A 23540-nucleotide genomic window follows, 5' to 3' on the forward strand; every position below is an offset into this window, starting at 1 on the left:
ACTAAAAAAAGTCCCGAGGGATTATGGTTCATTCCCATGGGCTTGGATGGGCTCAGAGCAGCCGTGTGGCTCCAGCAGGTGCTGGCTGTCACCTCCCCTTCCACTGTCACCCACCTGCAGGGCACTGAGAGCAGGGGGTTCTGCTGCCATGGGATGCTGGCACCCAGGGGAAGGGGATGGAAAAGGAGGAATTGTGAGCTGGAAATGTTCTGAGGGAGAAATGAGGTGTGTAGGCGCGGACATGGGATTGCAATGAGGTGTGCTGACAGCTTGGATCTGCTGACACCAAAGGAGATAAGGAGCAGCAGTGAGGGGTGAACCTGTGCTGCCCCACGAAGGGCAGCGGGGGCCGTGGGGAGCAGCACACGGTTGCAGTCCCTGCTGGAGCTGTTGAGGTCCTTTTGCCTCTTTCCTTCTCCTATTCTAATCCTCATAACCGGGTCTGCGTTCAACCGGCTTTCATTTCAACCCATTGCAAAGTCTGACTCAGCAACAAATATTATCAGCTTCCATCCAAACCTGCAGAAGACTTGGAAGAACACCAACTTTTCTCAGAACAGACCTCAAACAAGGGCTCTGTTCTGCTGAATCAGGCCCTGGGTGTGCCGGGACCCCCATTGTTTTGCAACTTCGGATGACCCACAAGCCATGAAACAGATCAAACCGCCCAAGTACAGGAGAGGATGGAATCCCTCAGGCAGTGGAGAAGAGTGGGAGAAGCTGCAGATGCATCGGCACTGGGGACAAAGTTTATTGAGTGTTTGGTGTTTGGAGATCTGCGAGTGAAATGCGTTGCTCTGGTGCAGCCGAGCAGTGCCCTGCAGGGCATTTGCTGTGACATTTTCTCTGCTTGTCTTCTAGATAAGCTCAGCAGCAGGCCCTGTGCAGGAGTGTGACCCGGCTGCTGGCCTCCAGCACGGCGGTCCCAGAGGAGGAGCTGAGCCATAAGGAATGGGGACATTGGAGCGGCGTCACCGCCACCAATAATACCTGCACGCAAACTTGCTCTGCTCCTACCCCGTGCTCAGAGCAGCGCTGAAGCACTGTTTGCTTTTGATTAGAGCAGAGGGCCGGAGTGGGACTTTGAGCTGCGTCCACCTCCGGGCTGCTGACTGCCTGGAGATTTGGCGATCCTTTCGGCGTGGGATTATAGAACAGAATGGCAGAATTGTTTGGGACCTTCAGAGGCCACCCGGTCCCCCTGCCCTGCCCTGCGGGACACAGCGCGGCTCCAGCAGGGCTCCCCTGACCCGGCTGTGTGCAGGGAGCAGCGCTGCCTCACCAACCCAAAGTCTCTCTGTTAGCATACGTGCTTTTCTCTCCCTGCATTTCGTCGCCTCCTTTATCACAGCTCCGTCACGCGCGTCGATCTCCCATTTCTTAATTCTTTACGGTTCTGTTGTAAAAAAAAGAGACGACACCGCTACGGAGTGCCGCCTTCCAGAGAACGCATCCACGGCGCTCCCCCGGCCCCGGATCGGCCCCGGATCCGCCCCAGCACCGCACCCAGCGCCGCCGCTGCGCCCCCCGATAGCGCAACGCTCGCGGCTGTTATCGGCCCGCTCCGCTGCCCCGTCCGCCCTCCGCCGCCCGGAACTCCGCCGGGCCGCCCCTCGCGTCCCCGCCCGCCCCTCTGGCCCCTCCCCGGGCCGCGGCCGCTGAGGGCGGAGCGGAGCGCCGCCGCCGCCGCCGCGCACAGCGGCCGAACCCCGAGCGGAGCGGAGCGGAGGGTGAGCGGGGAAGGCGGCGCGCGGCGCGGGGTCGGGCGGGGGCGGCTCCGGGCGTTCCGCTGCGCCGGGACGGCGGTGGGGCCGCGGCCCGGGGTTGGGACGGAGCGGAGCGGGGGGAGTCCGGGCCGCGGGGAGGGCCGAGGCCGAGGCGGTGTCACAGCGGCGCTCCGGGGGCGGCCCGGCCCTCGTCCCGCCGGGCGGCCGTCCGCTCTGCGCTCGGGGCTGCCGGCCCGGCCCCGGACATCCATCTTGAGAGCGGCGCCGCGGCCGAGCGGCCGTGCCGGGGCGGGGGGTGAGGCTGAGGCCGCCGGCGGAGCGTCCCGGCCCGGCCCCGGAGCGGGAGGACGGAGTAACCGGAGTTGTGCGGTGCCCGCTGCGGGCAGGTGCGCGTGGCAGCGGAGCGGAGCGGCGCGGGGCTCCGTGCGGGGCGGCCCTACCCGGCCCCGCTCCGGCGGTCACCGCTTCCTCCTCGCTCCTCAGCCGGGCTGCGCCGCGGGGAATTCCTGCCTCGGCCGCTGCGCTGCGTGGTGGCCCCGCGCCCGTTCCGCTGCTGTGCCGGGCCGCGTTCCGACCGCAGCACGGAGGGCCCCTCTCGGCTTCACGGCGGCGACGGCGTCGTTCCTGAAGCGGCGCTTTGATCCGAAAGCGCTTTCGCGGTGTTGTGTCGGCGCTTGTCATCGCGCCTGCTGGTCCCGAGGTCTGCGCGAGAGGTGGCTTTGGCTTGTCTGAGCTGTGCTGTTCTCTGGGAGCCGCCCCGGTTGGGTTTGGTGTGTGCTTTTTCTGACCCCCCACGTGCTGTAAGATCCCCCCTGCGCTGGTGGGGTCCTCGGAGGCGGGGAAATGGTTGAGGTTGGGTCACTGAGGCCATCGGTGGTGTCAGTGGAGGCCATGGATGGAGATGGGGAGGCACAGAACGCGCTGCGTTGCGTCCCAGAGGCTGTCAGCAGTGGGGCAGTTCTGTGCACAGCCCTCCCTCTGAGATCTGAACTCCCATCAGCGCTGTGTGGGCTGCTGTGTCCGGAGGACGAATGGCGCTCTGACATCACACCACGTTGCTATGGCCGCTTCCCTACACCGGAGCGCTCCCATCCTGCTGCTATGGAAAAGATCAACGTTAAGAACACAAATATTGGCGTGTCCGTTCATCTCCGTGGCCAAAGAAATGCCCTCGTGTGGGGAACCGTGTGTTCCCGTGGAGGTTATGGTGCCGGTGTGGGGTCGGCGCTCCCTGACAGTGATGGGTTCCACGTGTGGAGTCTTCACCCCATCAGCCCTCGTGTTCCACGGCCCCAGGAACGGGCTGAGCCCTGGGAGGGCTGCAGGGTAAGGAGCTTTGTGAAGATTTTCAGCTTTGCCAAACAGGGACTGAACTGGGCCGTGTGATGCCCTGCCACACTAATGCTGTTGTTTGGAGACTCGTGTTTACAGCGCCTATCGGAACGGTTTGCATTCGAAACCGTGAGCTGAGGGCCGTTCTGTGTCCGTCCCATCTGCACTTCGAGAAACTGAACTTGATTGCGTGGCAGCAGTGCGATGTGTGGACCTGCTCTGATGTGTAGGTGTTATTCTGGATCCTCACACCGAGCACAAACAGCTCTCAGTGCGTTCGATGTGCTGCTTCCCGTGTTGGTGGCACATGGGGGCTTTTTAGGAGGTGAACGTGGAGATTTCCCACCTTTCAGTTCTCTTTTTGCCTCAGCTGCCCCAGCAGAGCATCCTTAGCACCGCGCTCTTCCTGCAGGTGGCTGCATTCAGTTCTGCAGGATCAGACTGGAAGGAGGCCTGAGGTGAAAGCTGGGTTGGGTTTGGGTTGTGTCTCTGCCCTGATCGGGTTTGGGGTTTGTTTGAAGAGAAGTTGGTGGGTGTGGGGTCAGAGCACAGCCGGGCTGCCTCTGTGCTGAGCTCTGCAGCGCTTATTGATTCCCCTTTTGCACAGATGAAAGGCCGCCGTGTTTGCTCTGCAGCAGCGTTAACGATTCAGCTGTGGCTGTGTGTGTGCTCACAGTGTTGGTAGTTATGCTCAGCTCACTGTTATTTTCTTTTTCTCTCGTTTGTGGAGACGTTTCTTGTGTCTGTGAGATGAGGGGTTCTTTAGCAGGGCTGTAATGAGGGCGGCTTCTCACGTTGCACTCATATATCCCGGGCTCAGATTTTACTCATGCAGTTGTGCCACGGTTTGCAACCCTTGAGGTCCTGTGCACCCCGTGGCCGAGACAGGTGAGGGTGGTGGGAAGGCAGAAAGCAAAGCTGGTGTCGTTTGGGTGCTGGGATGTGTGGCTGTCGGGGTTTGTTGCTGCAGTCCTGAAGCGTGGTGGCAGTCAGGGCTGAGTCTGTGCTCCTGGGCTGCCTTCTGCTTGTAGGTTAAAGTCCTACAAAGCCCTCAAGCAGGTTTCTCCTCGGGCTGTGTGGGGCAGCACGAGGGCAGGGAGGTTATGGGAGGACGGAGCTCTTTGCAGAGGTGCAGATTGGAGTGGGAATACAGCAGGGTGAGCTCTGCTGTCACTCTACGGTGTGCTGCCCGCTGCTTCTGCTGCAAACATCATCAGGTTCAATCTCTTTTGCTTCATGAAAATGGGCAGGAACTTGGAAGGATGGGTTCATTTCAGTCCTGTGTGTACAAGTGATACATTTCGTTGCTTAGTCCAATAGGAGAGAGACCATTTTTATGGGTAAAACACTTCCCAGGATGCTGGACTTCTTCCTTAATTTCTTGTTTCTGAAGCTGTGCAGTTGGAAGTAGCAATAGGTGACATTTAGAGCTCTTAAGCAAGTCGCAGTTTTAACCCCTTTGCTTTCCTTTCCCATCCTTGAATTTCTGGCCTGGAGCTGTCAGCAGCACTGGAAGCAAGGAGCAGCCAGGAGCCCGGCCGGTACCATCCACATCTCCAGCACTCATTTAATGCCAGTGGGGAAAGAAAGTCCCCATCTGTTAAATGAAGAGCTGTAGAAGGAATGCCTTGGCTATGCTTTATAAAGGCCACGTGGCCGCCCACCGCGGTGGTGCCGATGCTCTGTGCTGCAGTGCTGGATCTGCTGCTGCTGCTGCTGCTGCTCCGGGCTCTGTGCAGAGCAGCGTTATCTCCTGAGCTCTGCACAGGACAGAAACTGATTGCTGAGAGATCTCATCTCCCCTTGCAAACGTTGCAGTAATTAAAGTCGGCTCAGGTAGTCCGTGTGATGGTGTTGCAGTGAAGGAGGCTGTGGGAAGATGGGCGATGCTCGGGGAGGAGGCAGCGGCTGAGTGCTGCATTCCTGATCAGAGATGGTGCTTAACCTCACAGCACACCCATCTGCTGTGGGAAGGTGTGTTGTGTGTGTGGGGACAGAAAACAATCAGGTTGCCGGAGACGTCCCTTGGTTTTGGTCAGCAGTCCTTGTGGATTTCAGAGCTTTAGTAATTTCAGGTGATGCTCAGAGCAGCGCAGCAGGCAGCGCACCTGATTGCAGGTGAGACTGAAAGCATCGGTGTTACTTCTGCCTGCACTGCGATATCACAGGGCTCCACCACGCCGCCGTGCTGCTTCTCAGTACGGAGCAGCAGGAGAGCTGCCCAAGGAGGCTGTGGATGCCCCATCCCTGCAGGCATTCAAGGCCAGGCTGGATGTGGCTCTGGGCAGCCTGGGCTGCTGGTTGGCGACCCTGCACATAGCAGGGGGTTGGAACTGATGAGCATTGTGGTCCTTTTCAACCCAGGCCATTCTATGAGGGATGTGTGTGGATGGGAGTGCAGCCACGTGCAGACGGCGTTCTGATCTCTGTGCTGTGGGCGGCCCAGCAGGTCCTGGGCGTTGGGAAATACCGGCTGTACCTGAACGGGCGCTGCCTCGCAGCTGTGGTGGCCTCACCTGAGCCTGGCTGAGGGCGCAAGTGGAGCTCCTTGGGTTGAGAAACGCCGACCAAAGCAGAGCTCGGTGTCCTTTGGGAGCTGCTGTTAGTTTGTTTGCCTCTGGTGAGCAAAGCCCTTTGTAATGGGGGGAGGTCTGAGGCCGTGCGGGGTTGGTGATGGCGCTGGGCATGCTGAGGATGGAGGATGGGGCTGCTGGTGGGGCCTGGCCTTCCTCCCCCCATTTCCTTTTGTTCAGCTGAAAATGTGGGCACCAGGCAGCGGCTGTGTGCTGGCCAGGTGCTCTGAGTCACCGCAGGCTGCTATTTATTTTCAATATTGATAAGATGGAAAGGGTTTAAGTCCACCTGGGCACTGAAATGGGAGGTCTGAGCGTGTCCGCAGCCGTGTTGTGGCTGAAGCAGATTCGGAGCTCTCTGGAGCGTTTGGGTGTTTTGTTGAGTCCAGAGTCGTCTTTGGGAGCGTTGCAATGCTGGGAACACACGGGTTAGCAGTGCAGCCTGCCCCAGGAGATGTGCATGCCATGCTCACAGCATTGCTCAGGGCTGAGCAGCATGGAGCTGAGCATCGCCCCACGCACATCCATTGGAAATAGACCCTTAACCTGCAACACGCCAGGCATGTGGGAAGAGCAGTTGGGCTGGATGTATTGGTTGCACTGCCTTTTATGTTGCTTTTTCATGTCATATCCTTTCCTCCAATGCAAATAAACTTCTAAGTTGTAGGGAGGGGCTGCTGGGAAGTGAAAAACTTTCATTACAGACAGCTGACATGCAGGATAATGTAATAATATGTGCCACCTACCGCATGATAGCTTGGAGTAAATCATAGTTCACTGGGTAAGGTTATTTCTGGTGCAGCTGTTGGATGCAAGCCGTCCCATTCCAGCACACCCTTCCCATACTGGAAGCACTGGGCTGAAGAGCAGAGATCCAAAGGGGTTTATGGGATGAAGACAGGTGAAGAGGAAATGAACGTGGCCAGATGTTGGCTTTGGTTTGTAACGCTAATTGTAGATGAAAATAACATGAAGATGAAAGTTAGAGACTGAAGCCGTTCCCAGCAGCCTTGCTCATGAAATATTCATGTATTTGGGGCTTTTAACTCATTCCATTACGTGTAATAACATTGTAGTCGGTGCGACTTTCTGGCTTTGGATCTGTTGATGAATGTGTTCACAGGCAGATCGATCACTGGAAGGGGCGTAGATCAGAGCACAGCTTTCTCAGGCATCTCCTTTACAGTGATCAAACAGCTGTTTGCATGCCCCCGGGGTCCTTTCCTCAGTGCCTTCTCCTTTATTCTGCAGGCTCAGCGCCCTGCAGGCAGTGGAGCACACAGTGCAGTGCAATGCAGTGCAGTGCAGTGCTGGGGACCGTGCATTGCAGCTCAGCAAAACCCGGTCTGCAGAACGGAGGGGCTGAAACTTCATTTTCTTAGTTGTCATTTTCTTGCTGAGTTCAAACAAAGCACATCAGGGAAAAGGTTTAAAAAGCCCAACGAGCATTGCTGCGGAGCTTTTGAAATCAGCAGCGTCTCTGCTTTTGTATGGTTGATTTTTGCATGAGTTTCTCAGGAAAGAACAGGAGTTGCATGTGGGGGTCGGCTTTGCTGAGGTGTCCTGAGCAAAATGGAAAGTACAGAAATCACAGATAGTGGCAATTAATATTCAAATGAAGTGCGGGACATTCTAAGGTCTGGATCAGAGTACAGAACTGACTGTCTCCAGGCCATATGCTTCATAAATTTACTCATTAGCACAGGAGATAATTTTTTTTTCCTATTGCCTTATGTCTTATCATTGCACAGGGGAGTGCCAATGGGGCAGAGGGAGGAGCTGCCCAGTGCCCCCCTGCTGCTGCCCAGTGCCCCCCTGCTGCTGCCCAGTGCCCCCCTGCTGCTGCCCACTGCCCCCCTGCTGCTGCCCAGCCCTGCAGCACAGCTCCTCCCCACCACTCAGACCCGGAGAACAGCATCCCTGCTTTTTGGGCTGGATTCCAACTGCCCAGACTGTTGGTTTTCATTTTATTGTATAATAATAATCTATTTTGGTTGCCATCGGGCTGTACCCATACCTACTAAGTGGCTCATACAGAAGTGCTTCAGCCCATCAGAGCGGTGTCCTTTAGGGAGGAGTGTCACTCTTATTTTCCATGCAGGAAATTCCAGGAGGAACTGCTGCAGTTGTTTTGCCCTTTCAAGCCTTGCAGACTCGGGAGGATTTAACACCACGAGCAGTGCTGTGCAGCTCTCAGCTCCGGGCCCTGATAACTTCAGGTACCAGCACTGAGCTGCTGACAACATTCTGCATCTTCCTTCTCTGAAAAGCTTTGCAATGAAGAGAATTTCTCCCTGTTCTGCTCCAGGATGCAGCATTACAGGACTGTGCAAATACTGAAGGATTCAGTGCCATGTTGGATAGCCTCATTTTATTACAAATAATAATAATAATGGCACCTTTTTCTGTATTCAGGTTAATTCAGTGCATCCAGCTTGCTGCTCTCTGTGTTCCCGCTGAGCCAGAAAGTTTGCCATGGAACCTTTGAAGAGGTGCTCTCCTGCGTGGTGCTGATAAAACACATTAACATCACTTGGGCACTCATTACCGGGCTGCTCGTCGGCGTGGTGTGGCACATCAGCTGCCAAACAGCGCAGCACTAATTGGCCCTGTGCTCAATGGGCACCGCCAAGGCCACGGCTGCAGCGCCCCTCATGCACCCTGCTGTGCTTTGGACAGGAGGAAGGCAGTGCTTTGCTTCTCTCTGCCCCACATTGCTGCCCAAATGAAATAATTCCTTAAAGCAGAGGCTGAAGTGGCAGTGACAGTCGGCCTACCTCGTGGCTCTCAGTTCCTCTAATTGCATAAACCAGGAAGAACACGGTTGAGGACGTTGCCAGGCTACTATCAGCACAACAAATTATTCTTCCTGAGTAGAATATGGTGGGGGTTTGGTGGTGGTGGAGCCTCCCAGCTTCAGCCTGGAATTTAATCGGTGTTAAAAAGGTCAGAGCAGGTTGGTTGTTTTTTTTTTTCTGCTGGAGAAAATGGAAAAAAAGAAACTCACCAAGAGGGAGGTGGATGTGGGGCACAGATGGGAGGAAGTCCTGTGAGCTGATGCTGTATGCAGTGCCCTTTTGTGCTGATGTGTTTCAGTGGTGGGGAAGGGCAACAAGGCAGATTTTCCATAGAATCACAGCATGGCCTGGGTTGAAAAGGCCCACAATGCTCATCAGTTCCAACCCCCTGCTATGTGCAGGGTCGCCAACCAGCAGCCCAGAGCCACATCCAGCCTGGCCTTGAATGCCTGCAGGGATGGGGCATCCACAGCCTCCTTGGGCAACCTGTTCAGTGCGTCACCACCCTCTGGCTGAAAGCCTTCCTCCTGATGTTTCTTCTGGGGCAGAGCAGTAGCAGACCGTCGGCCTCCGAGCTGCACTGCTGCCTTCCCTTCCGTGCCCTTTGTCTTCTTGGCATCGTCCCCAGCAACTCTGTGCACACGCAGACCAGCAGGACAGAACACAAACCAGCCGCCTGCTTACGGCACGCCTTGGCTGCACGGAGCGCTCATTCCTTGCCCGGAGTGCTTCAATGGCAAAGCGGTTCAGAGCGAGTAAGAGGGCAGTCGCTGCCATGGGAGTAAACAGTGTGATATTTAAAAGTGTGAGCTCAGCACGAAGCCGGCTGTGGGAAGGGGTACGGTTTGAGGAAGCTCCATCTCGAGGTGTTTGCGCACAGAAGGGCTTTCTCACACTGCGAGCTGGGGTTGTGCTGCTGGAGGAGCTGACTCAGCCCCAGCTTTGGTAGCACTGGCCCCGAATCGGTGATGCTGTGCAGTGATGTGGACAGGAGCAGCACACGGTCGGGACTTTGGTCTTTAAGAGTGGATGTGTGCAATGCAGGGGGGCACACCTCCATCCCCAGGAGCTCTCTGGACAGCGGGATTTTGTTGTGCTTTCTCCAAAGGCTGCTTGGCTCGCTGGTAGCTTTGCTCCTCCTGCACTCCTGCCCACGGGTTGTCGGCTGTTGGCTTTCTTCTGCCTCATTCTCCAAACCCCGGGTGTGTTCAGCCTCCAGCTGCTGAATGGTGATCGCCTCTCAGCTGGGCACGGTGTGTCAATGGGGAGCTGCTGCCTCCTCTTGGGTGAGGATTCTGTGAATTCTTGGTGGAAGTTCCCTTTCGGGAACAGCAGGATATCGAAACACTTCTTCACTCTCTGCTCCTCAGCTGATGCTTCATTGAGCTGCTTTTCAGCACGGGGCTGGCTCGGGGCTGGGCTCAGCTCCCAGCTGTTGTTGCACAGACCCACGTGTCATTTGGGTGGCTGGTTTTGGTCCTTGGATGTGTGTGGACCTCCATGGCGTGCTGACTGTCCTGCATGCCCTGTGCTCTGCCAGCAACGTTTGCAAAGCACAGATAGGTTAATGGGGCAGGTTCCTGCCTGGGATGGAAACGAGTCCCTCGTTTTTAACAGAAATTAATCTCAGTCTCAGCCTATGGTACATTTAGGAGGATAGAAGATGCTGAGGGGCTGCTGTGGTGCAGCTGGCTGTGCTGCTCACACTGCTGGTTTGATGCTGAAAGCAGTCGGTGGAAGTGCAAATGTCCTGACTGTTACATTCATGAAAAGGGGAAAAGGGTTCTTAGCACAGCATCCAAAACAACCACCCGGCTGGGCTGTGTGATGTCAGTCTGTCACATACGTTCACTGCAGTGTTGGGTCCTGTGCTGATAACGAGCAATAAAGTGAAGTCATACTCTGAAGAGGGCATGGACGGATGTTTGCTGACCTGTAGGTGGAAGCCTTGTGGAGCCTGCCTGCTGCCAGCACTGCCTTCCCCTGCCTTCCTGATGCTGGCAGCCTCAGCACTGCTGGGGGAGCTGCTCTGCACCCGGGGCAGGGATGTGAGCAGGGCTGCGGTGGCACTGCTGGTGGTAACACCTTCAGGATAAGTCCAGGCCAGCATTGGGCTCACTTCTTATTGAGGGAACCATTTGCTAATTAATTGGGTGATTTTTAGGCAAGCACCCTCTGCTTACCACCCACCATCCCTCTTCCCATCACATTCACCTGGCTGGCGTGTTGTGACAGCGTAATTGTTGACAGCTCTGATTAATATTGGGGAAGTATTTAAAGTTCTTTTGTCTTCATTGGGTGATTTAATCTCTCAGAACGTGGTGTGCAGCAGAGCCCTTTTGGGATTGGGGCTGCATATCATGTCCTGCCCGTCATGCTGGCTTTGCCCTGGCTCTGGTCCTTGCTGTGATGGGTTGGAGTTTGTTTTGCAAACGTAGCTGTGATTAAGGAAGGAGTTTTGGTGGAATATTGAGCAACCTCCAGTAGACATTAAAAATAAAAAAATAAAAAACCCACAAAAAACAACGACCTTTTCATGGCCTGGTTCGTAGTAATTGAAAAAGCTGGCAGGAGGAGCACCTAGAAGCTCAAAATTAAACAGGTTTGTTTATAGTAGCCGTGATTCAGTGCTGAGCTGCCAGGGTAAAAATAACCCCATGCATGGCTGCTGTGTGGGGCAGGGTGCTGGCATTGCAGATGCCAAATATTGGTGTCTGTGGGTGCAAACCAGGCTGGGAGCAGAGGGTGAGGGCAGGAGTGCTGAGCTTCTCTGCTCCTTTCCTCTCACCTCTGCTTTGTTGTTGTGCACGTGGGGCTGTGCATTGCTGTGCAAATGCAGTCTGCATGCCTGAGTTGCCACCTGCCCTTGGTCCTACAGCTGAGCACTGGAATTCCCTGTTCTCAGGTGTGTGTAAGTTGGATCCGCGCAAATACTGGCAGCAAGAATCCCTTTGCTGTAGGCTCACTTCCTTTTGCAATTGGAAGGATGTTTAGCAGAGATCTGTACATCTCCCTTACCTGTTTCTGCAGCGTTTTGATTTCTGGGGCTTCAAGGTGGCTCTGCAGCGTTGGGTGCAGAGCTGCTGCAAAAGCATCTTACAAAAGCAGTTGCTTGGCTTCCTGTGCCATGCAGCACCGGGGCCTCACCGCCTCCATGCCCAGGATTTCCACACTCTAAAGGGCAGATTTGATGCTTACAAACATCATTGGCTGAAAAAATATCTTCTGAAGAATTAATTTCTGTTTATTTTTCTTTCAGTGGCCTCGTAAGGAGCCTGGAAAACCCTTCAGTAGTGCTGTTAACACTGATGAGAGATCTTGTATGCCAAGGTATGAGTTTTTAATACTTGATTTGACAACCGGTAAAGGTAAAAGCTGCCTGAGCCTTCTTTGTGCAGAGGGGGAAAGCAGCTCTGAAGTTCTGTGCTCCTCCCTGATGTCACCTACCGTTGTACAAAGCGTGAACCTATGGAGGCAGTCTGGTTTCTTTCTTCTGGTTGTGAAAGAAGCAGAACCGACCACGCAGCCCCAACGGTTCTCCTGTGATGGGATCACCTCATTGCTGCTCAGAGCATCCAACCAGCTGCAGATACATGGCACCCGAGGGCTGGTGAACAGCCTTTGTGTGATGTGCAGACGGTTACATTTGCATGTGGGCAGCCGTTCTCATGGTGAGCACCACGTGAGGGTTGCTTGGAACAGGAAACTTTTACACTTCATAGCGATCACAGTCTTCTCTTGTATCGAAAGAAGCACCGAACACCCATCACTTCATGCTGTTTTGCAGTGCAGCCGTTGCTTCAGAGCACGTTCCTGCACTGCACGGTGCTCTGGGTGGCAGGGAATGCCACGTGTCTGCTGTGTCGAGGTGGGCACATGCAGTCTGCCAAGCAAAAAGTTGGTTGGGACGGAACGTGGTAATTTCTGCAGCACTCCATCTGTGCTGTATGAACAGGAAACACGAACAAACCTGTGGAAGAGCTACAAGATAATTAAGGCATGTGGGATCTACAGTGACAAGGCTCATACGAGTCAGGATCTTGGTTTCCTGTTGCACTTGAAAAAAAAAAAAATCAGCAAATACTGCAGAGAAGAAATGAGAAGTCAGTCTTGTATTGCTGCTGGCTGGAACTTTCCCACAAGTATTTTTACTATAAATAAGAAGTGAAAGAGTTCACAGCTATATTTAACCCGTAGAGTGATTTACTTTCAGGGCTTTCTTGGGTGGAGCATCCCGTGGAGCCTTGAAAGATGCACAGATCAATGGGTTGCATTGATCGTTTATTATAAAACAGTCACTCCCTTTGGAATTTCTAAGGATTATCGAGAGGAAAAGTGCTGCTGATTGGAATTCCCCTCTCCTTCCTAACAAAACCCACGATTTGAGAAATAAAAGGAAGTGAATGTTACTTCTCTGGGAAGTTTTCAAGCAGAAGAGCTGCCAGAATCTTATCCAAAAATGTTGTCAGTGTACTCAGTGCGTGGACATTGCTTGCACTGTTATGAGATATTTGAAGCTGCCATTCTGGGAAACCCCTTTTGGTTTGACTCCCATTTCACAGTTTTTATGTAGTTAAGCAACTACGGCTTCAAGAGGTGAAGAAAAAATAGCCCTGAGGTTTTTCAAGCTCTACGTCCTGCTGCTGGCTTCAGCTCTGCTCTCTGAGTAAGGCTGGGGAGCAGCTGCAGGGGTGGGAGCCTCAGTGTGGATATGGGATGCACTGTCTGCTCTGCTGCAGTTTGGGCTCATGTCAGCCTGGCTGCAGGTTTCCCTCGGCTGCAGGAGGCAGCAGCAAGGCTGAAACCACGACCCTGATTCTTTGCAGGCAGCTGGTGGTGGTCGTGGGCAGGGTGATGCATTTCTACATCAAACTCCAAGGAACACCTCTTTGTTTGTAGCCAATGTGGTGCAGCCATAAATCCCATGGCAACGTTGGTTTGCAGTGCCTTTGAGAAATGAAACTTCCCCGGGCTCATAGCATTCGTGTTTCCGATCCCTTACTTGGGAAGGAGAGAGGATAACTGGCAGCTGAGGTCATTGTTTGCCCGACGCCCCGACCGGGACAGCCCAGCCTGGCTCAAAATGTAAACAGAGCGTAAAATGTTTATCGCCAGCTTTGTCACTTGCCTTATTTGTAGGGGAATCTCAAGGAGAATGAGAGGTTTTCTCTTGCAGCGCAGCGAGCACAGAGCTGGAAGATTTCCTTAAAAAGGCACAGCCCTGGCTGGGTGAGCAGTGAGTGCCTGGCAGCTGCAGGGCCGGGCTGACCTTCCTGGGGAGAACTGCTGCCCTGCATCCTTCCCTGCAGGCTGAGCCCCTCACAACTCACCAGCCTCGTTGTCTCATCCTCGTGGCCATAAAACATTGAGAACACAGAGGGAAGGTGGTGCAGTGGGGAGGGGGCTTGTGACCGCACACAAAGTGTTTCCCAACAGCACAAAGCCAGCAGGTACAGCCTGGGCATCCCAAGCCCAGGAGGCAGTGAGTTGAGGGCAAAGCTTGCCATAATTAAAATGCTCTGTGACAAAGGAAGCACTGAGCTGTCAAGTTTGCTATGGGGGTGTGGGATTGCGTGTAGTTGGTGCATGTGAACACTGCAACGTGTTGGAGGGTGGATCTGTGCTTTGATGGTTATTGCTCTGCGTGGCATAAGCCAGAGCTGTTGTCAAAGGCCATCTTAACTTGAGCATCCGTGCAGACAAGGAAAGCCTTCGCTGCTCCTGCAGAGGTTCCTGTTCTGAGCTCATGTGCAGAGCAGCAGCTCGTTGCTCCTCTGAGAAGGCAGTGTCCTGAAGGTGTGTGTGCAGTGCTCTGATAACGTTGCTCTCCTCTTGCCTTGCAGGTTGCTGGGACCTGAGCAGCCCGCGCCATGCGTGAGTACAAGCTAGTGGTCCTTGGCTCCGGAGGTGTGGGCAAGTCTGCCTTGGTGAGTGGCTGGGAATGGTTCTGGCACTGCTGCATGCTGCTCGTGGGCACTGCTCACTGAGTGTGCTGGGATGTTTCTGCTGCTGCTCGCCTGCACTTCGTGACACCCAGGTTGCCTTTGTTACGCTGCTGAAGCATTTGAGAATTTGTCTTTTTTTTTTTTTTTCTCTGAGAAGAAAGAAGTAATGAATCACTGCTGGAATAGTCAGCCTTTGGTGCTTGCTTCCTGCAGATGTGGAGTGCTGTGGATACGCAGCACCCAGCCCTGCTGCACCGATGGCACTTTGCGCTCCTTAAGTGCTCGCCTTGTTCCTCCTAAGAGGTTTACATAGCAGAGTTGATAGTAAAGCTTTGTAAGACAGATTTCTGTCACCTGTTTTATCACAGATCAGCCAGGCAGCAAACCCCAGCCAGGATGGCAAAGAAGTGGTCAAGTGTGAGGTTATCTGGGAGGGAAACACGTCCTGCTCCTTGTCACAGGGGGTGACAGCAGCTGATTCACAGCAGAGAGCACTGCTCCCTTCCAGACTCCTGCTGGAATGGGCTGCTATGGGCTGTCAGATCACCTGCAGGATCCAGAAGGATGGAGGGAAAGATTATTCAATTGTGACTCAAATTTGACGTACTCTTTCAGAGATCCCATCCTAATCCTTGCAGGATGGAGGAGTAAAAGCTTTTGATCCACTCTGTTCTTCCACAGCACCTTAGGCAAACTGAAATGTCTGCAAAAACTCCAGTCCCTTCCAGGGGAGCAGGAAAACTGGGGAGCAATGGGAGTCAGAGTGCAGCACATACAGAGCCTGAGTGTCCAGGGATGGGTCACATCCAAGTAGGAGCACAAGGGGAAATGTTCAGGGCAGATTTGCTCTGAATAATCACGTGAGGAAGAAATACTTCTCCTTCCACATGAATGATGTCTCCTTCTGTTGGGATTTAATACAAATTGAGTGTCTGGAGAGTCATTGGATTAAACTGTGTGCTCTGAGTGTAATCCTGAGCACCTCCACTGTGACTCTGACTTAACTGAGATCTGGGATTTCCACAGCAAACACGTTGCCAGTTCCTCTGATCAGATTTCACATTTCCCATATTTGGTGCTTTTTATTCTTCTGAGGTCACAGGCACTAAAATGAAAGCATTTGGGGGATCTCATCTTCTATAATAAAAAAAACAAGCCAGCTGTCCCAAAGTGGCTCAAGAAATGACAGATTGCACAGATTTTCCTTAACATTTTTCATCATTTGTGTCTTTTCTCCCCACCTGAATTTTCCCAGCAGCGTGGAGCACTTTGGTGCTGCTCCTTGTTGGCCAAGTGGTTTTTGGTGAGGTGTTACCATCACAGTCTGTTTGCTGACCTGATTTTGTTCCCTCTCCTTTCTCCCCAGACTGTACAGTTTGTTCAGGGAATTTTTGTTGAAAAATATGACCCAACAATAGAAGATTCATACAGAAAGGTAAAGTGGTGGCGTTTCTGTTCCTATCACAGTGCTTGCTGCTTTTTAATAATGCTATGAAGGCCTATCAGACCGAGCCAGGTGTGTATCTGAGAGCATCACGGGTCCATAAAACTACAGATAGTAGTTTGGCCTTTGGCCTTGCAGAGTACTTCACAAGCTTGAGGCTTCTGGCCAACCCAATGGTGTGAGCCACTGTAAAGCTGAATAGAATAATAAGGGAGGGGCCAATGGTGCTGTTAATTTGGTTTTACTTCTGTTAAATAGAACTTCACCTCTGTTGCTTACACAACTTGCAGCTCTCGCTTTGGATCTCTGATGCCTTTGTTGCTTTCTCTTAGAAATGGTGTTATTCTGCTTAGTTTGAAGGCACATACAAAGTCTCTGCAGCTGCTTTGCACGCAGGGCTGTAACTGCTGAGCAGAAGTCCTTGTCAGGATCCCTGACCCTGGTGTTATGCAGCTCTATCAACAGTGCTGCTTTCTTCTCTGGGATTGATGTCAAGGAACCCATTGTTTTGCGGATTAGCATAATTGTTGCCATAATTAAAGGCACCAAAACAGAAAACAAAACTTGCAGCCTTTGTGCCTGTGATAATTAAGCATAAATTCTGAGTTCTGCTGTTAGATTTATTCCGCTTTCATAGAACTACCCACGGGGAGTCAGAGGCATTTCTTAGATGGTGAAAGGTTTGTTAGGCCTGAGTGTGAGCAGAGCCCTGTGGCATAAAGGAGCTGCCCCATGTGCCACCTGGGGGTGTCCCTGAGCTCTGAGAGCAGAGCCTGTGGTGGTGCTGGGAGGGTGCTGTCATGCAGAGCTCTTTGCTGCAGAAGTAAAAAATGAAGCTGAGATTCCTCATGTCAGAGTCTTCAGTTTTGACTGTTTCTGTCTCTGCCCTTTTTCCCCAGCAAGTGGAAGTAGACTGTCAACAGTGTATGCTTGAAATCCTGGATACAGCAGGGACAGTAAGTATAACCCTTTTTCTACTTGGCACTGAGTTGCTTTCTTGAGAATGGAGTGAGGTATAGAACTTAATAATCCCATCGAAGCAATAGAGCAAGTACAGCAGGGAACATCAAACAGTTTTGTTAAATAACCCAACAGTGGGTCACTGTATGGACATACTGATGTGTGATAGTTTTGCTTGTTAACTTTGCAAGCAGCCAAAACACACAGACAAAAAGATGGGGTCTTTGGGAGCAGGCTCTGGGTTCAATCCATAGGATCACAGAATGGCCTGGATTGAAAAGGCCCACAATGCTCATCAGTTCCAACCCCCTGCTATGTGCAGGGTCGCCAACCAGCAGCCCAGGCTGCCCAGAGCCACATCCAGCCTGGCCTTGAATGCCTGCAGGGATGGGGCATCCACAGCCTCCTTGGGCAACCTGTTCAGTGCGTCACCACCCTCTGGGGAAAAACCTTCCTCTTAACATCCAACCTAAACCTCCCCTATCTCAGTTTAAGACCATTCCCCCGAACACATGCCTGTGCTCTGTACTGTGCCACCTCATCTCTATACAGCAAAGGTATTCCATCATAAACATCCATCAGCTGCATGAATGGCATTCCTCTTTCCTTGATTACAGGAGCAATTTACAGCAATGAGGGATCTCTATATGAAGAACGGCCAAGGGTTTGCACTAGTATATTCAATAACAGCACAGTCCACGTTTAACGACCTACAGGACCTGCGGGAACAGATCTTACGGGTGAAGGACACTGAAGATGTAAGTAAAATGTTGCCTCGTTTTGCAAATGAATGGAATATCTTCCGAATGAAGCACGTGGAAAGTGTCATTCTAGGAATACTCATTGCTGCACAGCCAAGTTTTGTGTTGGAGTTCCCTCTGCAGTGTTTGCTGGTTTTAGTGTTACATCTCGAGTTTGCTGGAAAGCTTGACAGTCTGGATGGGAAGTGATAGCAAAATGGTGGGAGTCAATTGAAGAAACAACTTTTTTTCTTTCATTTTAGCTCTTTTTTAGTGCTGGCATTTTCCTCTTTCACTGTGCATGAGCAGGACTTCATTTCCTTCAAACTAAGGAGAAATCACTGTTAAATTTGCCAATAGTGATTCAGTCTCTGAAATGCATTGATGGTGTTGTGCCAGGGGGTGGTACTTAGAATCGTAGAATGGCCTGGGTTGCAAAGGACCACAATGATCATCTCATTCCGACCCCCTGCTATGTGCAGGGTTGCCAACCACCAGACCAGGCTGCCCAGAGCCACTTCCAGCCTACTTGTTGAACCCAAGGCTCAGGCCCTCTTCAGCTTTCATGCAATCTTCTGCTCAGTTTGGGCTTCCTGGTTGAGGTTTCAGAACACATCTTTTAACATCCCAGCACTTAAACTGTTAACCTTAGCCTGAGTTTAAAATCCAGTCTTTACATGACATAGGAAGTGATGGAACAGGTGGTTCTACTTCTGTTTTCTGCTCCACGATGATTACTGCCTCTTGAAATAACCTTATAAGAAGTTTGAAGTCTTTCAAATCTGTCCCATTAATTAACTAAGTAGCTCTTTTTTCCTATTGTTTCTCATCTTCATTTCCTTCTTTTATTTGCTGAATGTGTTCAGAACACATCTTAAAGTTGTGGAGACCTCTGAAGTGTCTGGAAGGCTGTAAGGGAGAGAACTGGGCTGATACAGTTGTGAATCATGGAATGGTTTGGGTTGGAAGGGACCTTCAAGATCATCTATTCCCAACCCCCTGCTACAGGCAGGGACACTTCCACTAGCCCAGGTTGCTCATAGCCTCATCCAGCCTGGCCTTAATGTGAAATGTGCTTTTTGGGGGGGTTTGCCTTATCTGTTTTGTGCCTTCAGCTTTCTGATGCAAGAAGTAAAACTTCTTAAAAACAAAACTGCCATCAAAAATTAATGTTGAGCGCAGCTGAATGAGAGGGAGACTACAAATACTTTCAAATAGATTAGAAAACATACAGTTGGAAATTATCAAAGGAAGTGAGATGGTGATTTATTTCCCAGCTGGAGAGTACTCATTTTCTGCTCAAAGAATGAAACGCTTCAGGAAATGGAACGAGGCACACACCCACCAGCAGCAGTTCTTTGGGTTTTTCTTTCTCTCCGTGTGCACAGCAAAGGGAAACAGGATGCAGAGGTGCACCCGGCTGCTGAAGGAGAGGGGCTGATGGCTGTCACCGTGCTGTGGAGCAAATGACTTCTTGTGTCTGCGTTGTGGATGTAGGCTGAATATGTTGAAGATGCACCCAATGTTTATTCTAACGTGGCATGAGATCATTTATTGGAAGCGATGCCCTTTTGGGAGCTGAGCTGCCCGGTGCTCATTAGTTGGAAACTCCAGTTATTATCAGCGAGTCAATATTAATGATGGTTTCAGTGCTCTTTGTAGTGAATGTCCTTTTATCTGTGCATGAAATACGTCAGTGATGCAATATGTGTCGTGATGTGATGGACAGATGGTCGTGTGCTGGGGCTGTGGGAGCACATAGCTGCATTTCAGTGGCAGCGTTGCTGGGGCAGTCGGCGTTGTGTGTTCTGTTGCTGACACACCTCATCCTCTTGCTTGTCCCTTCTCCAGGTTCCGATGATTCTGGTTGGCAATAAATGTGACCTGGAGGAAGAACGCGTAGTCGGCAAAGAACAGGGTCAGAACTTAGCAAGACAGTGGTGTAACTGTGCCTTTCTAGAATCGTCTGCAAAGTCTAAAATCAATGTTAATGAGGTAAGTGTGAGCTGCTCCTTGTCTTTGTTACTTCTACATGAATGCCATGTAGGGTAGAATCATAGAATCGTAGAATTGCTCAGGTTGGAAAAGACCTTAAAGATCATCAAGTTCAACCACAACCCAACCATCCTACCCGAACTCTAACAGCCCTCTGCTAAATCATGTCCCTGAGCACCACATCCAGATGGATTTTAAACACATCCAGGGATGGTGACTCAGCACCTCCCTGGGGAGCCCATTCCAGTGCTTAACAACCCTTTCTGTAAAGAAGTTCTTCCTGATATCCAACCTCAACCTCCCCTGGCACAACTTGAGGCCATTTCCCCTCATCCTGCCACCTGTCAGCAGTGAGAAGAGACCAACCCTGCTCTGCTGTAAGCACCTTTCAGGTATTGGAAGAAAGCAATAAGGTCTCCCCTCAGCCTCCTTTTCCCCACACCAAACAGCCCCAGTTCCTTCAGTCTCTCCTCATAGGCCATATTCTCCAAGCCCTTCCCCAGCCTTGTTGCCCTTCTTGGATCTGCTCCAGCACCTCCATGTCCCTTCTGTATTGAGGTGCCCAAACCCAGTAGCATGCAGTGCTGCTTATATTTCCCCGTCAAAAAGATTTAGGGTGCTTCTGAAATCTCAGCCTAGGAAGAGCTTGAACAAGTCTGCAGCAGGAGATGCAATCTCTTCAGCTACTGTTTCCTATCTGTTTTAAAGAAATCTGCTCCTTTTTGTCTGTGAAGAGTCGGGGACACCTCCACATAAATGCTTTCTGTGGCCCGTGTCAGAGGGCATGGATAGCAGAGGGTCCTGAGTGAGCTGGATGACTCTTAGATAAGCTTTGATACGTTTTTAAGATTATAACTGCTGCTATTCCGAATGTGGATATGCCCCACTGTATCACCTGTATTGCATAGTGTTGGCTGCTGGTTTTGAAAGTATTTGCTTTTCACATTCCTGCTACATCTGGCTGCTCAAGCAGACATCCCATCACAGTCCTCCTCTGGTAAGCCACTAATTTACTGAGACCATTTCCAAACATAGACCTGTCTGCACAACTGTCTGTGTTTAAATGAGAAACACCTCTGCACGTCGGTGTGCCCGGCGTCGCGTGGCTCTTGCCATCCAGCACTGAGGCTTTATTCTCTGCTGTGAGCTATCTGACAGGGCCAGGGGCCAGCTTTCCACTCACAAATGCTAAGGTGACCCCATTGAGCAGAGCAGCTTTGGTGCCAGGAGATAACTGGGACCGTTTAGGAGCCGGAGATAAGGAGAAGCAGTGGGTTTTGGCCCAAACCCAGCATCCTTCTGGCAGCCTGTGTGCCATGCTCAGTGCTGCAGGGAGGGCTGGGAGCTCCTGCTGCTGGGACGGGGCTGCAGGAACCTCATCTGCCAGCAAAGAGATGTTGGGTCCTTTGCCACATGTTGCTCCAGCATGTGGCGGTTCCCTCTGTACAGCCTTGGCTCTTGTTTGTAAAGGCTTAAAGATGGAAAGCTGTTCTCCATCAGAATAGAAAATGCCTCTTATTGGTTGGCTTCTCCTACAGAAACCTTTCCTTTATATGTCATCTGTACACTTCTTAGCATCTGGGTGTGAGCTGCTTCTGTTACCCGGATCTGGCAGTGGGCAGCTTAGCAAAGGAGGTGTGGGAGCAGCTCAGGTGCTCTTCAGATATTTTATAGCAGAGCCCAATGAAGGCAGCACAGGTTCATTTTGTTTGGAGTTACTGAACTGGGCGCTTGTGCTTTCGTGCACATACAAGGCAGAAAATCTGTGCTATCCAGACATTGAAATCTCTTACAACCTGTATCTTTGTCTTCTGGATTTCCTTGGAATCAACCAGAGTTGGTGAGCAATCAGCAGCTCCAGGGAGGAGGAAAGTAAATGAGGAGAAGGGTGGGGCTTTCTGGAGGTCGAAGTGGTTCTGCTCTGTACCACGACCCAACTCCAAGCAAGTTTGCAAAGCTCGTTTTGCTTGGAGGGGGTTATTACTGGAAAAACAAATGACAGCAAAAAGTGTTCACAAGAAATTTGTTGCTGAAGCAAAAAGATGTCTCTGTGGTCATCCCCTTCTGGAAGAGTCTCCTTCAGAGCAGCTGATTTGTTTTTCTTTGCCGATATTATTAATTAATTCAGATAGATCAGCACCAAAGGCACATGAGATCAGCAGTAAGTGAATGACAGCTCCAGTCTGAAAGGCCACGAGGGAAACTAAGAGCTCATCCTACACAGTGGGGAGTGAAGCTAGGGCCCAGAAGGGGTCCTGTTATTTTCTGCACGTGGATGGGAGCTCTGTGCACTCTTGCTTAATAAGCAGTTGCTTGAGGAGTGTGTGGAGGTAAATGGAACTAGATGGATTGAATTTATAAAGGCTGCAGACACTGGGAAAGAGCATCATCCTGCCAGCCTGCCTGATGTTTTGGGCACTTGCATAGCGTTTGTTCTTTTGGTACTCAGTTTGTGCTCTTCCTTTTCAGATCTTTTATGACCTGGTCAGACAGATAAATAGAAAAACACCAGTGGAAAAGAAGAAGCCTAAAAAGAAATCCTGCCTGCTGCTTTAGACTCCCATGGCGCAGCAGCTCTGAGCCAGGTGAGCGACGTCTCACGTGCAGTCCGGGTGTAATGCACACCTGAGCTGCTCCCAGCAGGGCTCATTCCCCTTCCTTCCACTCCTCTGCCTTCTGTCTGCTCCAAAATACACAATTCTTGCTGGTCTGCTGTCCGTGTCGGCCTTCGCTGACTGAAAGCCTTTTCCACTGCTGGACCTGGCAGAGAAACGTCAGCCTTCCTCCTTTTGCTTGGGCTGTGGTTTGTGACACAGCAGGAACCGGTGGGGATGGGTGCAGTGTTCCTCCTTGCTCTCATAGGCTCTCCCCCGTGACTGTGCTTGGAGCCATCCTGGGTCAGCTGTGCTTCCTCCTTATTCTCTGCTGTAGTGCAGTGGCAGCCGGGTGACTCTCCGTGCTGTCACAGCCCTGGCTGATAAGAGGACAATTGCAAATGGGTTTGGGTGGGCCATGGATTTCAATGGCTGCCCACCAGGAACACAGCACAAAACAAAACACCAGCGAAGGTTGGACGGATGCTATAAATAATCTTCCTGTGTATCTTGGCAGGGTACTCAGTGTGCTGACAGCTGCTCTGTCACACTGCTGGAGGAAAGCAGCCTCTCTGCAGCTGCAGGCTCTGGCTGGGAGCAGCACGGTGCCCTTACCTACAGCATTTGAAACCCATTCTTTTTCCTCTTCCTAGATTGCAGGAATGAAGAACTGTTGCCTAAATGGAAAGTGCCAGCGTTCCCAACGTCACCACCTTACAGAAATTAGTGACATATCTGAAGGAGCTTCTCCTGTTTTTTGTATCCGACGAGAAGAATTTAGATCTTAAAATGGTTTGCACACCACTGCATCCCCGGAAAAAGAAATTGCTCTGTGTATCTCTTGGAAATTTAAGACAATAGCATTTCTCCTTTGCAATAGCAGTTAACAGATGTGAAGAATAAATATAATTGACTCTAGTGTATGATTATACAAAGGAGCATGGATGCATTTCAAATGTTAGACATTGCTACTATCATTACGATTCATATTGACCCCCATATCGTAATTTCTCCCCGTCGAGCACTAAAAATGTCCCACCATCCTATTTTATATCTGTAACTATAGATATATATTATCTGAGGTTTCCCTTCGAACTCACTGCAGCAAATAACTTTTTTGAGTCGTTGACTTCATTTTATATTTAAGAGTTACAGAATATCATTATTTTCATTCTGCCATTATATTCTAATTAAAAATGTTTGTGCATAAAGCTTTGGAAAAATGGGTCTTTTATAGGAAAAAAAAAAACTGGGATAACTGATTTCTATGGCTTTAAAAGCAAATATATATAATATACTAAACCAACTCTAATATTGCTTCTTGTGTTTTACTGTCACAGATTAAATTACAGCTTTTATGAATGATTAAATTTTAGTACATTTTCATTTTGTTTCTGTGTTTTTGTTTCCCGGGTTCGTGGTTTGCCTCTAT

General features: G+C 51.2%; 1 protein-coding gene across 3 annotated transcripts; it reads left to right on the forward strand.

Moving 5' to 3' along the window:
• The first annotated feature begins 1693 nt into the window (after positions 1–1693).
• On the forward strand, positions 1694–23494 carry RAP1A (RAP1A, member of RAS oncogene family). 3 transcript variants are annotated; one of them, XM_046904296.1, is made up of 9 exons: positions 1694–2113; positions 11690–11760; positions 14274–14357; positions 15742–15810; positions 16719–16775; positions 17397–17537; positions 19371–19514; positions 21984–22099; positions 22762–23494. In XM_046904296.1, exons 3-8 carry the CDS (start codon positions 14301–14303, stop codon positions 22068–22070), a joined length of 555 nt encoding a protein of 184 aa, XP_046760252.1. In that variant the 5' UTR covers positions 1694–2113; positions 11690–11760; positions 14274–14300; the 3' UTR covers positions 22071–22099; positions 22762–23494. The 3 variants fall into 3 exon arrangements, with proteins under 3 accessions (XP_046760252.1, XP_417994.1, XP_040508933.1); XM_417994.7 differs by having other exon boundaries at positions 1694–1730; XM_040652999.2 differs by lacking the exon at positions 15742–15810 and having other exon boundaries at positions 1694–1730.
• The last annotated feature ends 46 nt before the right edge of the window (positions 23495–23540 follow it).

The sequence above is a fragment of the Gallus gallus genome, chromosome 26 (genome assembly GCF_016699485.2).
Source record: "Gallus gallus isolate bGalGal1 chromosome 26, bGalGal1.mat.broiler.GRCg7b, whole genome shotgun sequence".
In the NCBI taxonomy this organism is placed as follows: Eukaryota; Metazoa; Chordata; class Aves; order Galliformes; family Phasianidae; genus Gallus; species Gallus gallus.

Coding starts and splice junctions, on each gene's coding strand:
- RAP1A (XM_046904296.1), top strand. CDS start 14,301: ATGCGTGAGTACAAGCTAGTGGTCCTTGGCTCCGGAGGTGTGGGCAAG. Junction 15,811..16,718: donor TAGAAGATTCATACAGAAAG/GTAAAGTGGTGG, acceptor CTTTTTCCCCAG/CAAGTGGAAGTAGACTGTCA. Junction 16,776..17,396: donor TCCTGGATACAGCAGGGACA/GTAAGTATAACC, acceptor CCTTGATTACAG/GAGCAATTTACAGCAATGAG.